At 34.5% G+C, this 14672-nt stretch overlaps 2 protein-coding genes across 10 annotated transcripts in view; one reads left to right on the top strand and one right to left on the bottom strand.

The window, feature by feature from the left end:
• Window positions 1-11578, top strand: part of ASF1A (anti-silencing function 1A histone chaperone) — a 12779-nt gene extending 1201 nt beyond the window's left edge. The window contains exons 2-4 of the mRNA XM_006926126.3: window positions 4954-5069; window positions 8284-8460; window positions 9715-11578. Coding sequence (XP_006926188.1) covers window positions 4954-5069; window positions 8284-8460; window positions 9715-9927 — 506 coding nt within the window. The 3' untranslated portion in view covers window positions 9928-11578. The remainder of the gene's footprint in view (window positions 1-4953; window positions 5070-8283; window positions 8461-9714) is intronic.
• Window positions 1-14672, bottom strand: part of MCM9 (minichromosome maintenance 9 homologous recombination repair factor) — a 68560-nt gene that overhangs the window by 36399 nt on the left and 17489 nt on the right. For 8 of the 9 annotated variants that reach the window (XR_003044321.1, XR_003044320.1, XM_015600097.2 and 5 more), the window contains one exon: window positions 13635-13754. Coding sequence is in view for 7 of the 9 variants with exons in the window: in XM_015600097.2 (XP_015455583.1) it covers window positions 13635-13754 (120 nt within the window). In the remaining 2 variants the exon portion in view is untranslated. Of the gene's footprint in view, window positions 1-39; window positions 784-13634; window positions 13755-14672 lie in introns of those variants that run through there. The other variant, XM_015600099.2, reaches the window with a different exon arrangement.

The raw sequence follows: 14672 nt of genomic DNA on the forward strand, positions 1-14672 counted from the left end.
GGCCGGCGCTCCCGGGCCGGCGCCTGGGATGCTCCGGGCGCCCGGGATGCTCGCGCGCAGGCTCTCCCGGACAAACGTGGACTCCTTTATTTTAATGACCGAAATCTTCTCTCCTGTCTCTCAGGAAGAAACTATTGCTAAGCTAGAAAGTTACATTTAACCCAAGAGCAGAAATAAGTAAAATACTTAGATAATTAACAGGACTTAATCACTGGCTTCTAAGTAGTTTGAAAGAACACTTTCTTCAAGAACGTGTTGAAATCTAATTAAAATAACTCCACATCCAAACACCCTGAACATAAAACACAAAAGTGGGCTAGGAAATAAAAGGTAAAGTCTTAACAGCAATGCAAAATTTTTTACTATTTTTCTCTAAGTACATTTTAAGGTCTTCAAAAAAATAAATAATTTTAATATGTGCAGTAATATTTAGGAAGCTAAAACTTTCCAAGGTCTTTTTTTTTGTGATTTTATTAAAATAATCCAGTGCTTCATTTTCAAAATTTGAGGGGAAAAAACGTTTAACATCGGTGGTAATTTTACAATTAAAAAGGGGACATAACTTATTTACAAAACTATTTAGCAAAGTGCATTTAAAATTATTGTTAATCAAGGCACGTAAAGCATTTTCACTTTGAAAATTAGTTATAATCTCTAAAATGTATTTTTCATAGGGTGTTAATTTTTTAAATTATAAAATTATGCGCTCCTTGTAATAAACTTTTAAAAAGTTGTACAGCCATAAAGTGAGTCCTCTGTACCAATGGCTTCCTCATCTCACTCCTGTAAGGAACCATAATTAACACTTTAATCTGAGCTCCTCCATACAGTTTAATATATATATAAAGCATATATGCACATGTATAATACACAGTGCACATTTTGAAAGATGATTCATTTGTTAAACTAGTTTCTAAGGCCATTGATAATAAAAATAAAGGGATTTTTTTTTTTTTTTTTTTATTACTCAAACCATTTGATTACTTATCATAGTATGACTATAACATTTGGGCTACCAGGCCCATTTTTTTTATACCCCAGTCTGTAGTTTTTCCCTTTTATTGCCAATTGCATATAAAAATGGGTAAATACAAGAGAAACTACTGATCAGTCCATCCCAACTTAGTGTTTTAGGCATTAGAAATTCTTCAAATTATAAGTATTCTTCAAGTGATTCTTTCTATTTTAGGAGCCAGTTATAAAGGATGTTGTTACAGGGCTTTGACGTTGGATGAAACCTGCCATCATGGATGCAGAACTATGTTCCATTTCTAACTGGGATCTATTCAGAACCTAACTGAATCACATCAGAAATTTTACGGCACTAATGTCAACGATACGTCCACTTGTATACTTCACTTCCCAGGGCGCCTAGACTGGGCATTTAGTATTTTTTCAAAAGAATTTAAGCTGAGTCATACCAAAGCTGCAAAGGAATCTTTCAAAAAGGTGCCATGCTTGTGTACTCCACCTAGAGGCTGTGTGAATTAAGGAAATTGCGTTTACTTAGCAAAGGCTTATGAGAAGTTCCATACTTTTATACTATTGTAGTTCTTTTAAAAATCTATTATTGAAATGAAACTACCAAATATTCTGAAGAGAAGTTTTCCCATTATAATTTTGTCTCAAGTCCTAAGCAGAGGTTGGCAACCATTTTTCATACTTTAGCTTTTTAATAGCCTCCAAATATTTTCACTTTCTGCCTTGTAACTCTGCTTTAAAAAAAGCCTTGAGGAGTATTTGCTTTTAAGATAATTTAGTTGTTTCTAATATAAGGCTTATGACAGTAGGTAGGACAGCAATCTACAGATTAAACGGAGTCTTTTCTGTCAGACAAGGGAGTTAGAGGCCTTGGATATATTTGACCTGATGGTCAGTCACCAAGCCTTCTGTATAAATTTTGACTTTCCTGCTGTCTTTGTTATAGGTTCTGGTTCTGGTTCTCTGCTTCTCTACTGAATGGGGCCATTAAAAAAAAAAAAGTTGATCAACATAATAATTAGGCTACCCTCAGTTTGAATACTTACAATGTACCAGAATTGAATATGGTGCTTCATACTTTCAGACTTCAGGCTTGTTCTAATTCCCAAAGATTACATACTTTCCAATAGACCACAGGTCTTCCCAAGTAGTGTAATTAGTTTAAAATTCCCATGGTGACTTCTCTCACTCCCACCACAAATGGAGCTACATGTAGGCTGGGATTACTATGTTTAAGTGAAACTGTTAACTTTTTAAATATATGAATAAACTCCTTCAACTGATAACCTGTGTAAAGCATCTGACCCTATCCCTTTTTCCAATACAAGGGGCAGGGGAATGAAAGCTAGGTTAAAAAAAATTGAGAATACAACTGATGGCTGATTTATAAATAAGTACTGAGCATTTTAAGCTCAGTAGTTACAGCAGGCATTCCATAACCATAAAAATTAAGGTATAGGTGATCCCTGAGTTAACAGCCTAGATTATTTCCCCATGGCCTTTGCCCTCACCCATGTCTCCCCTCTCCCTGCAATTCTTTTATTCCACTATTCATTTGAGAGCTAGAAAAGGAAGAAATTATCTTACATTTTTGGAAAGAGCTCAGGCCTTGGAGTTGCAGAGACATAGCTTGGATTCTGATTCTTTGATTTACTAGCTGCATGAATTTGGTTGGATTACTTAGCCTCTCAGAGCCTCAACTTTCTTGCTTGCATAATAGGTATAATTAAATCCATATGATAAAGCTGTTGAAGTGTAAACAACAGGTGTGACGTGGCAAGACCAATGCCCAGCACATAGTATTTTATAAAAGGTTTATAAGTCATGACTGTTCCTGTCAGTCCTAAGATGCCAACTTATACCAATTAGGCCAAGAACACTGTATGTAGTAGTACGAATACATATGAAGTGAACAAAATATGAAAACCTCCACATGACAATTCCTAGTCTTCACTTGGCTAGTTTAATAACCTTCACACCCATCTTAAAAGTTATGCCACTTGGGTTTTTGGTTACCCACCTCATTGGCCACTTGTTTTGTAACCTACTTTATGGATTCTTCCTCATCTCCCTGACCTCTTAACTTTGGACAGCCCCAAAGCTCACTCCCTAGAAATCCTACCTATTTTCAAGGCTTCACTTATTGATAGTTTCCAAATTTTGACTAGATCTGTTCATTATCTCCACTTAGATATCTAGTAGATATCACAAACTGAACATGTCCAAAGCTAACTCCTAATTGTTTCCCTCCCCTATCCTCACAAAAAATAGTGACTTTTGCTGCTTCTATCTTCAAGATTTATCCAGACTGACTGCTTCTCACACCCATGGCTGCATGTGGTCCAAGCCACCATAATTTCTTGCCTCAATTGTTAAAATGGCCTCTTGTTTCTTCTCTTGCTCTCTTATAGGTTATACTGCACATAGCAGCCCAAATGATCCTTCTGAAATGAAAGTTAGATTATGTCACTCCACTCAAAACCCTCCAGTAGCTTCCTATGCCACTCAGTGTAAAAGCCTAAAGTCCTTATGATGGCAAAACCTTGCATATCTGACCATGCCTCTCACCCCTAATCTCATGGTGGGTTATTTTCTCCTTTGCTCATTCTGCTCCTGCCCTAGTGGCCTTCCTTTTTCTTGCCAAGCACCTTACTACCTGTGGGCTTCTATACTTGCTGCTTCTTCTGACTAGATATTTATATTGCTTATTTCCTCTCTTAATCTTCACCAACAAACAGATAATCTAATGAGGTCAGATGCAGGACCCTGAATCTGGAAATATGCAAGAAGCTGGAAATAAAATGGTCTAGTCTAAGACAGAGCCATGACATAACAGGTCCTCAGAAATGATTACTGACTTGATAAAAGAAAGTATAAACCTTATACTTTATTTAGTTCAATAAACTGCAGTTTATAAGTACCGTGGGAATAAGTAGTATTGCTATGCTATTTATGGTATCTGTTTAATGAACAAAAATATCTACACAATTATACAAAAAAGGCAACACATAGTGGCACTAACTAGATTCTCCACAAGTGACCCAGAAACACCCCCCTGGGAGTGCTGATGTAGTCTCAGTGCAGTGAATCCAAGAGGCAGGACACACAGTGCTAAACACTCTAAGAGGCCCAGGAGGTCTCAGATGATCTGTATTTGTAGAGTTCCTTCCTCTTCTAAAGAGAAGGCTCCTTCAAAAGATCAGTCCTTCTACTCATCTCTGGGTTCTCCTCAAAGGGCACATTGAGGTGCTCAATAAAATTTGAACTGTATATGACTGAATTACATAAAATGTCTTGGGTTGTACTTCAATGTGTCTTGTTTGTTCCTCTTCATGCCTGTTCTTACTGTATATACTCGTGTATCTAGTGGTAAAAGATCTTTGGTTCCCCCTTCCCAATTTAAAGATTGCATGACACAAGGGAAAAAACCTGGTTGTGGTCCTGTGTCAGTTGATGAACTGAAGTCCCTTACTTCTGAGCCACAGGGAAGTTGGCTTTTTCCTACTTTGTATTTTTCCACTTTGGAGCTCTTTGATGATTTGCACCTATGTAACATAATATGAGGCAGTCCTTCCAAAGTGTTTAGTAAATTGTTAAAATGTGACACGAATGAAGTGGGGGGGGAGGGATTCCATAGCCAAATAAATTTGGGAAATGCTGGCTTAACCTTACTGGTCTTTATTAAAAGATGTTTCAAAACACTTAACTCTGTCAGTGTGCTTTATGAAGCATTTCCTAAGTTTCTGGTCTTTTTTGAGGATCCCTATGCATGAACCAGTGTTTCACAGAAAGAGCATTTTGAGAAACTTGGGTACGAAAGGTAAGAATTTCCTAAGGAGTAGTTCAGTGCTTTTCTGTTATGAGAAGCCAATATTAGCAGCCAGTAAATAACTAAGTGGACATAAAAAGGGTCTCTGATGTCATCTTGTAATGTAATTACTGAATATGAAATGTTTTGTTTTTTAACCCTAGACTTGGAATGGAAAATTATCTATGTGGGCTCTGCAGAAAGTGAAGAATACGATCAAGTTTTAGACTCTGTTTTAGTGGGCCCTGTTCCTGCAGGAAGGCATATGTTTGTATTTCAGGTAAGATTATTCTTGGTATGCTAAATATGTTTCTAAACAGACTATATCTCATGGTCCTTATCCCTTTGGGGTTAAATCACTGCTTCTGCTGCATTCACTTTTTATCTGCTTCTATGTTTTAGGAAGTCACTGTGTCATAAAGGAACGCCACCTCTCGATTTTGTGTGCTAGGGATGTTGATGTGATATTTACTTCCAGGTTTGCACAGCATGGAGTAAACCTTATACTGTGCCATGGCGCACGTGATGGTTAATTTTAGGCTCTTCCTGTGAATAGTCCCTTAGTATCAGACTTTCAAGGGGGTAGCTGTCTAGAACCCTATCAAAATGCATACTAACTAGTATAGTTAGTAATATGCATCTTCATGTTATGGTTTCAGCCATAATATAACAAAAACAACTTTATTTCAACATAATTAAGCTAGGTTAACAGGTATGTTACTAGAGATCTACTGTGTGATCTTGGGTCACTGGAATTGAAGCCCCACTTTACTAAAGCCTCTAATCTACACATTTTTTAGAGGATTACTGTTATAAATCTACTACTTTATTATTTGTGAGAGGAAATTCTAATATAAATCATGTTCTCAGATACTGGATCTGTGCGAAGACTTCAGATTATCTTCTGATTCAAAAGTGTTACTTCTTTTAATTCATGTTAAATTGTTGTATAAAACTATTCAATTTCCAATTATCCTTATTAGAGGGAAATATTTATAATAGTCCAAAAAGTAACTAGCTACAAGTTTTTAAATTAATTTTGTTACAAGTATTTCTATACAAAGAGTTTCATCAGTTAAATAGAAGCCACTGAAGAGCCTTTATCCCGAGAGAAAATTACCTTTCTATCCCTGACTCCCCATTTTCTCACTTCACAGATGGGTCCAATTTAAATGAATACTGTTTGTCAGATACAGGCCAAGAATCACTCAAACCAATGGTACCTTTAGAGCTGCTACGTTTCCCTCCCCTCTCCTAAATAGAGAATGCAGAATCTTGGTCTCCTAGCCTTAGTGCTTTTTATTAACAAGTGTGAAATAATTTACGGTACCTAAACAAATGGTTTAAAAAGCTCAAATATATTAACTAGAAGACTCAAATCTATTAATTAAAAGTGCTGTTAACCTGAGTTGTGTGAGTGCATAACCTTGGTGAAAGATGTGGGTACAGGAGCATGAGTGGTATAGGGGGAAGCACTGCAGTTATAGACCTAGGTCAAATCCTGTTTCACTGCTTGTTAGGCACATGTGACAGCCTCCCTAACATCCCTCAGACACTCCTGTCATCTATAAAATATGGATAATATATTACCTCATAAGAACATTCATAGAATTTAAGACAAATAGTGCCCTATTTCTATAATTAGAACTAAACTTTTAGTCTTTTAGCTTCTTGAAATTGTCATATAAAGAAGCAGTATTTGCTTTGACCTACAAGCTTGGTGGACCCTTACTTGACCGATGATAATTTATGACATATTAAGAAACTTAGTTTGACATGTAGTGATATACTTTTTTATGCTACTATAAAAACTTGCTAATCCATTTTCAAAACAAACCTTTAGAAATCTTTTCTATGTGTTTGTTGTTAAGAACACTCTAAGCTAAAAGCTTGGGAGTGTTATAGGAAAAAAAAATTTGCTTCTAGTGATTGTCCAGTGGTTTTACCTTGGTATCAGTGCACATGTTTTTCAAAAGCACAGAGGAAGCGTATTTGATTTAGATCGTATGGTTTCAGCTGACCATGTGTTTTTACAAAATGTACTATTATCAGCAAAAAGGGACTAAAATACAGTTTTTGTTCTGTGCCTTAAACAAACTGCCATAGTATTCTTGTCTGCCATGATTTTGCCTCTCATAATAAACATGCCTTTCTCATAAGTGTGTTAAAGATCTCTGCCTATCACTTCTCCAATCTAAATGATCAGAGAGGCCTACAGGTTTTTCTACTTGAATTTGCTCAAGCTGAATCCTTTGGCAAACAAGTTTTAAAACACAAACATGCCTAGAACCAATTTGCTGAGGGGAAGGGAAGCGATATGGGGGACAGCTCCTTAGCAATACTGAAGTCTCTATTTCCCATCTCTACCCACTTCCAGGTACATTAGAATCTCTGGGTACCCTGGAAGTAACCTAACCCTTCTGGGGAGGAGGGTGCACAGGATCTCTAAGATAAACAGCATGTTCTCAGGACAGACTCTCTGTCCCCATTCTGGTATCTCTCCAAAGAGATCATAAACCACTTCAGGGCAGAAACTAAGTTATGAATGAATTTCAAAATACTGTGTATATATTGTGTGCCCAGAGCTGTGCCGGACATGAGATTATAAAGATGAACTGGATGGGACTCCTGCCCAAGATAAAGCTTAGAATCACAGGCAAGATTGAAAGGTAAACCTATTTAGATTGTTAGACATCCATTAGTAGAGGATTTGTGTCAAGTAATATGAGTGCACAAAAAAAAATTTCTAACTTTTGAATTAGAAAGAGTTTCACTAAGAAGGATACATTTGATGCAAACTTCAGAAGATGAATTTTAAGGAATGACCTTTAGGCCATGAGAACAGTATATGCAAGGCACAGAGCATGAGAGATTATCATTGCATTTTAAAGAACCTGTGTAATTCCAGAACAAGAATAAGGGGTGCGGAGTTACAGGGAGTGTGAATGGAGATGTTGGCTGGAGACAATTGTGAAGGGCCTTGTAAATGAAATTAAAGAACTGAGATTTCTATCTCTTAGAAATGGGGGTAATCTGAAGTTTTAAAACCTGGTGAAGGATTAGGACTACATCTGTGCTTAGATAGCTAATGCTGGTAGTACTCCTAGTAATAAGCTAATTTAGGTCTGAAGGTTATGACAGGTTAAAATCATAAGACTATTGATATGTTTACTATATTTTCTGAAAGGTTTCATAATTGAATATTGCATAATCCTTCATAAATGACAATATGCTGCAGCCAGATTTATTTTCTTCTAGAAGTAGCGATGCTTTCAAGTACTCAGGGTACTTAGGTATACTGTGGAGAAACATGGGAACTGTATTTTCTGGCTATAAATCAGTCTCAGAAATGAGCATTTGCCTTCCCCAGTATGATTTTCAAGTTTTTGTTGGTGTGCCCTCAACTGATAGTGCACAAGGTAGTCAGAACTCCAGTCTTCCTTTCAGTTAACAGTCTTTTGTGATGTGTTTCTTTTCTTTTTAAATTATTCTAGGCTGATGCACCTAATCCAGGACTCATTCCAGATGCAGATGCAGTAGGTGTCACCGTTGTGCTAATTACATGCACCTATCGAGGTCAAGAATTTATTAGAGTTGGCTACTATGTAAATAATGAATATACTGAGACAGAATTAAGGGAAAATCCACCAGTAAAACCAGACTTTTCTAAGGTAATGTTCTGACTATTGCGTTTTCTTTTACTATACAGTTTTTTAAGCAGTTGCCATTTCATAGTAGACTATGAAAATGGCTTTGAGACCAAGTAAATTTGAGGTCCTTTTACCAACTGGGCAAAATAAATCATTCCTAATGGATGACCTCAAATCTCTCCAGATGAGTCATTAGTCATTAATATTGGTCAGGCACCTTGAGAGTCTGACAGGTTAAGAAATTGAAAGTGTCTCCTGTAAGAAACAGACCTTTGTTAATGGCTTTCTGTATGGCATTTCTTATACATCATGATTCTGTTCATTCAAATTCATGTTTGTTGTACTGATTATTCCATAATATTTTTGTCTGTAACTGTTCCCAAAATTGTGGGGGGAAGTTTTGTGTTTGTTTTTCATGTGAACATTGTTTTCTCAGAACATCTATATGCCTTATTTTATCTGCTATTCCTAGAGGTTAAACTAAAGGTCTTAAATATTTCTGGTGATGGAAAACAAGTTTAGCTTCTGAGTGCGAAACTGAAATCTCAATACTTAGTACTTTATGATTTTCTATTGGGAATTTTAACAGTTTTTATGACTGGTGATTTTTGAGGTTGAACACACCACTACCTGCCAGTTCATATAAGAAAAATTACATAGGCGTAAAATGGAATGTTCTTTCTGATAAAATAAGACTAGAATGTTTTTTATCCTGGTGTAAGACCTTCCACTGATCTGATTAGTTACCTATATGGTGCCTTGTATAGGAGAAAGAGAATAGACTAGAACACTCTTTTTGACAATGAGCCATAATAATTAAAAGTTAGGAAACCACCAATAACATTTATATTGGGGAAATTTTTCATTTTCCTTGAAAATATTACTGAAGAGATACCACATCAATCTAAAGAGCATATTGTTTGTTTAAAAAAAGCATCTTTTGAACCATTCACCTTCAAAAAAGAAGATTCTCTCCCTTCTATGAAACAGAAGTATTGAGGAGGTAGGTAGATATTTTGTTGGCTAGTAAAAGATGTGGATGAATTCTTTCAGATTCTCCATATCTTGTTTCCATTAGGATAAAATAATTTCTTTGCTGCAGCCCTAGTCCTTGTTTGTTAGTTATGTTTGAAGTGCTTTTTTGACTTATACCTTTGTACATATGTGAACGTAGCCCTTTGGAGTGCTAATAGAACCATTTTGTTAAGCTCCTATTTGTGTATGAGGATCTAATTTTCTTAGTATTTATCATTATATATTTCCTTCTTCCTCTAGCTTCAAAGGAACATTTTGGCATCTAATCCCAGAGTCACAAGATTCCACATTAACTGGGAAGACAACACAGAAAAACTAGAAGATGCAGAGAGCAGTAATCCAAATCTACAATCACTTCTTTCAACAGATGCATTACCTTCAGCATCAAAGGGATGGTCCACGTCAGAAAACTCACTAAATGTCATGCTAGAATCCCACATGGACTGCATGTGACTACCTGCCATCCTTTTAGTACAAATTAAGCTATAAAAACATACAGAACTATTTCCCTGAAATTCCATAAGTCATAGTCAAGACACAATGTGAAGAATTTGTTTAAAAAAACATCCTGTAGAAAGTTTATAAGAAAACCAGTATTTGAGCAAATTGTGGAATATAAATACAACTATTTTTAAGTAATTTTTTTCTCTAATGTGTTATTTTATTTGTTCTGAAACTAATCTGATCAAAACATATATATTGTTTTCTTCTCTATATGTAATTAAAGCACTTATAAAGAAATATGAATCATTAGACCAGGTTGTAAAGATGTTTTAGCCTCCTGGACAATAATCTTTGGACCACTATTTTAGTGGCCTTCAAAAGAACAAAGTTCACTTCAACTAAAATGTTTTTTCCTATAGTAACACAATTTGGTTTTATAATTCAAGGGGCAAATTTCCTTTTTTTTTTGTGGCATGTCCTTAAAGAAGAGATTGGAAGTCAACCATATGCTACCAAGAACTTTAGGATCTGATTTTCCAGGCCATCTTCAAGCCTCCTGTGGCTGTTACAGTTCACATAATGTTAGCATTCAATTTGGTTTATAAGGTAATAACAAATATCGTTAATTCTTTATAAAGTTCTCTGGTTATGGTTTCTGTTTTTGTAACAGTTTAGGACATCAGAGCACTCCTTGAATCATACAGCATTATTATCCCGTGAATTCAACACGTCAAGAGCAGATATAAACTCCCTAAGTTTAAGAATAGGAGAGTATAATGACTTAGATCTATTCATTAGATTTATAAAAAAACTATAAACTTAACTCTTTAAAATTGTTTTGACAGGTCATTTGTTGACAGCATTTATATAAAAACAGTGGATTTAGAAAAGTATATTTAGCTTTATCGTAACAAGATAAGTTACTATTTTGGAAATATATATATTTTCACACATGTAGTACTCTTCTCCATATATATATTTTCACACATGTTGTACTCTCCTTCATATCCCCTGACATTCATGCAGAATATGATTAGGCATATTTGTGGTTGATATAGTCTAGATAGCTTTTCCAGATGGTTTTTTTAAAGCAATCTTGGAAAGCATTAAATGGGCCAAAAGGTTCTTTTTCTTTGATGAGAGCTAGGTCCTTCCTCAAAAGTTTCTTGACACTCCATTAAATTAAGTGTAGAATATTTTCATTACTCTTGCTGCTAAGCAAGACATCAGCCATATGATGCAGAGTTATGCAGTGCCTTCATAACTAAAACTTTTATACTGCACTTTTTAAAGCTTTTATTTTGAGGAAGGGAAAAAGGGCATTTGAATATGGAATCTAAGTTGTACATATTTCCTGTCATTCTAAAAAGTGAACTTGTGAAGCAAAATTTTGCTAAATGTTAAACTTTGAAATTTAATATACCAGATTATTAACATCCTGTCCACTAACTAGTTCATAAGTTTTAAAAGCAAAATACATCCTACTGTTAAAACTATATGAAGAAAATTTCATTTTTGTCTAATTGCAATTAAAAGAAAATGTTAAAATATTAAAATGAAAATAAAATACTTTCCAACAAAGAGCTCAGTGATTAATATAACAAGGACAAGATATGTGCTTGTTATAAATAAAGCATATATAAGACAAATTACAAATAAAGCAATTCATGGCTGAGTTTTTATTCTGACTAATAATAATATTGGTTTGTATTGACATCTAAGAGTTAGGTTTTTATATCAATTTATAAACAGCCAATTTTCACAGAAGTTTAAAAACTCACTAAAAATGTTATGGTTCAAGATAATTTTTAAAAATTACAATAGAATTAGAATTCAAATATTAGAAACTATTAATTTTTCCCCCTTGTTTAGCCTTATTTATGGGGCATCAATTATAGCTAGAAGGTTTAGAACTGTTTTTCCCCTTTTTGATCATCACAAATAGCTGTATCCTGAGAAGGTAAACATGAACAAATTACTTATGCCATGGAAGAGATGGGTGAGTACGTCGGAGGGAATGAGGATATCATTTGAGCTGAAAAAGCTCATGAAGTCTGAGGAACATGCATGCATTTGCTCATTTGTTACATAACCTTAGGCTTCCATGTGGTCTTACCCTTTGGTTTTAGGATTTAGGGTTTCTAGTTTTACCAAGAAAGTCTATGGCAGTGGTTTTCAAACTTTTTTACTATAATCCATGGTAAAAAAAATTTAAGTATGACCCCATAACAAGAATGCATTTATATTTAACAATTTCATGAATATGCAATGCACCCTTATAGTGCATCTTCATTGTGTGTAGTGTATTCTGGCATCTTATTGTATTTCATTTTGGAAGTGCTGGTTTTGACTCTGAATTGACTTATGACTAATGGGTTGTGATACATAGTTTGAAGAAAGGCTAGTCCTGCCCTTTTGGTAGATAGTAGCAATAATTTTTCTATAGTTCTAAAATTTATACGCCCTATACCTGTCTTTTTATCTCATTTGGATTATGATCTTGGATTAAAAAAGGGGAAAAGTACTGATATAGTAAATCAGTAGCCATTCACTTTAAAACAGAATACTCTGAAATTATTTGTAGCTCACAGATAGCTTAGACTCATTTCTAGGCACTATGTAATTAATTTAGGAAACATTCCACATAATTACGTGGGAAACACCTTTATTGTCATTTTATACAGAATTCTAGAACACTGGGACATAAGAATTTTAAAATGCATATGAAGTATTCTTTATATTCTTGCCTACTTCCCTTCCAGTATCCTGAAGCTCGTTCAGGATAATAGACAAGCCTCTCTCAATTCACAAATGCTTTCTTGTCAGTTTTTAATATCTGTTCAGTTATATTCCAAAACCTGAGAGCTCCTTAGAATGGGGCGCTCATTATGTAGGACCATTAATGGAGCATTTGCTGCTTTATGATAAGTTTTAAATATAAGCTTCTCCTAAGAAATTTGAGCACAAGCTATGGGCATTAGTCTCCCCTAACAAGTAGCAAATAATATCTGTAAAATGTGAAACCAATGGCCTATTAAAGGACAACAGAAAAAATATTTCCCCAATCAAAATGGTGTAAACACATAAAATGGCACCAAAACATGTTTAAAATAATTTTTTCCTAGTCACTTCATAATCAAATCTTGACATTCTGTCTGCAAAGGCTTTTAAATGTACTTGTTGAATCATTACAATGTATGAACAAAGCTCCACACTGCAATAATGAAAATACACTTTCTATACTAAAACATTTTCTATCCAAGAATTTTCCATAGAAGCTCCCATTCCTGGTGACATCTATGGGCATGAAAATGCCTTAAGCACAACACCATCTACTTTTGTAAAGTGAGATTTTTTTTCCCCCTTATTTATTTCAACATTCTATTTGCTGGATTTTCATAAAATGCCAGGTGAGACTTTTTCTTGCATAACTATGTATGAAGTTAATCACTAGAGAATAAAGAAAATCAAATAGGATCATTCAAAACTAAGATGCGAAAAGATATATTGGATAAGTTTTTGAAAAAAAAAGTTTAAATGATGGAGTTTTTAAAATACTTTCTTAGAGCTACAAAAGACACGCTACATATTTCTTTCAACTTTTGACAATTCAAAAGTTAGCCTGAAATTTATCCAATTACAGGTGCTTTTCATAAGGAAAAAAACCATTGTTATCTTTTGTAGTAACATTAAATTGAAAGTGTCATGTAAAATACCTGCACTTGTAGATCCAATTCCTGTGGTAAGCACAGATCTTGGTGTAATCTTCGCTGCATATTTGAGAAATTGAGATTTCCCTGTGCCAGGATCCCCAACCAATAAAAGATGAGATTCACCTAGAAAAAATAATGTAAAGTTTTAAATTCCCATGAAAAGACCCATGAACAAGTGTAATCAATCAAAAAGTAGTCTACTTGAAATGCCAACACAATTTATATTTTATTTAGTACTTTTAAGTTAAGGTTATTTGAGGAAGGATTTAACTAGAATATCTTTAGAAAAGTTAATTGTTATTATAAATAGCAATCTTTGATTTCTGAATGACATTTAAAATCTAACTTCTAATAGATTTTGTACTATTTCCAGATGTTTAAAAAAATGTTTAACATTTTTAAAAAGTTAGAGGCTTATAAAGTTTGATTTTATTTAATCCATTTTTAAATACCAAACTATTGTGATTAAATCCTTCCATACAAGCCATACAAGTATTGTACTGTATTTTTATTTAAGCACTTTTTAAAAAGTATTTGGGGCTTTATAAGTGCTTTATAAATGTCACATCACTTATGATTCCAACAGTTAAGTGAAAACCTTTTCGTTTTATGAAAATTTTAGTTTAATGAAATACCTATCTTAGACTTCTCTTATTTTTCAAATGTAACAAAGAACATAAGAATATCCTGTTATATGTATTATCTCACTGATCAAATTTCTTCAGTAATAGTTGAGTATTTTCAAAATGTATTACTAGGAAACACCTATTTAAGCTCGATATTTAGCAGAGTGCCTAGCAAACAGGTGGTAATCAACACACAATACACATAAACCTTATTATACTTCCATACTGTACTATATGGTTTTAGAGTACCTACTAACAGCCTGATTGACAACGTCTTGTTTTAGTTTAGTCTATGCCAGATTCAGGTCAGTTAAGTGTGTTAGCCACAGAAGAGCTTTCTGCCATTTGGACATAATTACATACTTAGAGTAATCTTTGCTAGAATGTGTGACCAACAGCAGCACCACACGGCAGA

This window comes from Pteropus alecto, unplaced genomic scaffold (genome assembly GCF_000325575.1).
Source record: "Pteropus alecto unplaced genomic scaffold, ASM32557v1 scaffold79, whole genome shotgun sequence".
Taxonomy (NCBI): domain Eukaryota; kingdom Metazoa; phylum Chordata; class Mammalia; order Chiroptera; family Pteropodidae; genus Pteropus; species Pteropus alecto.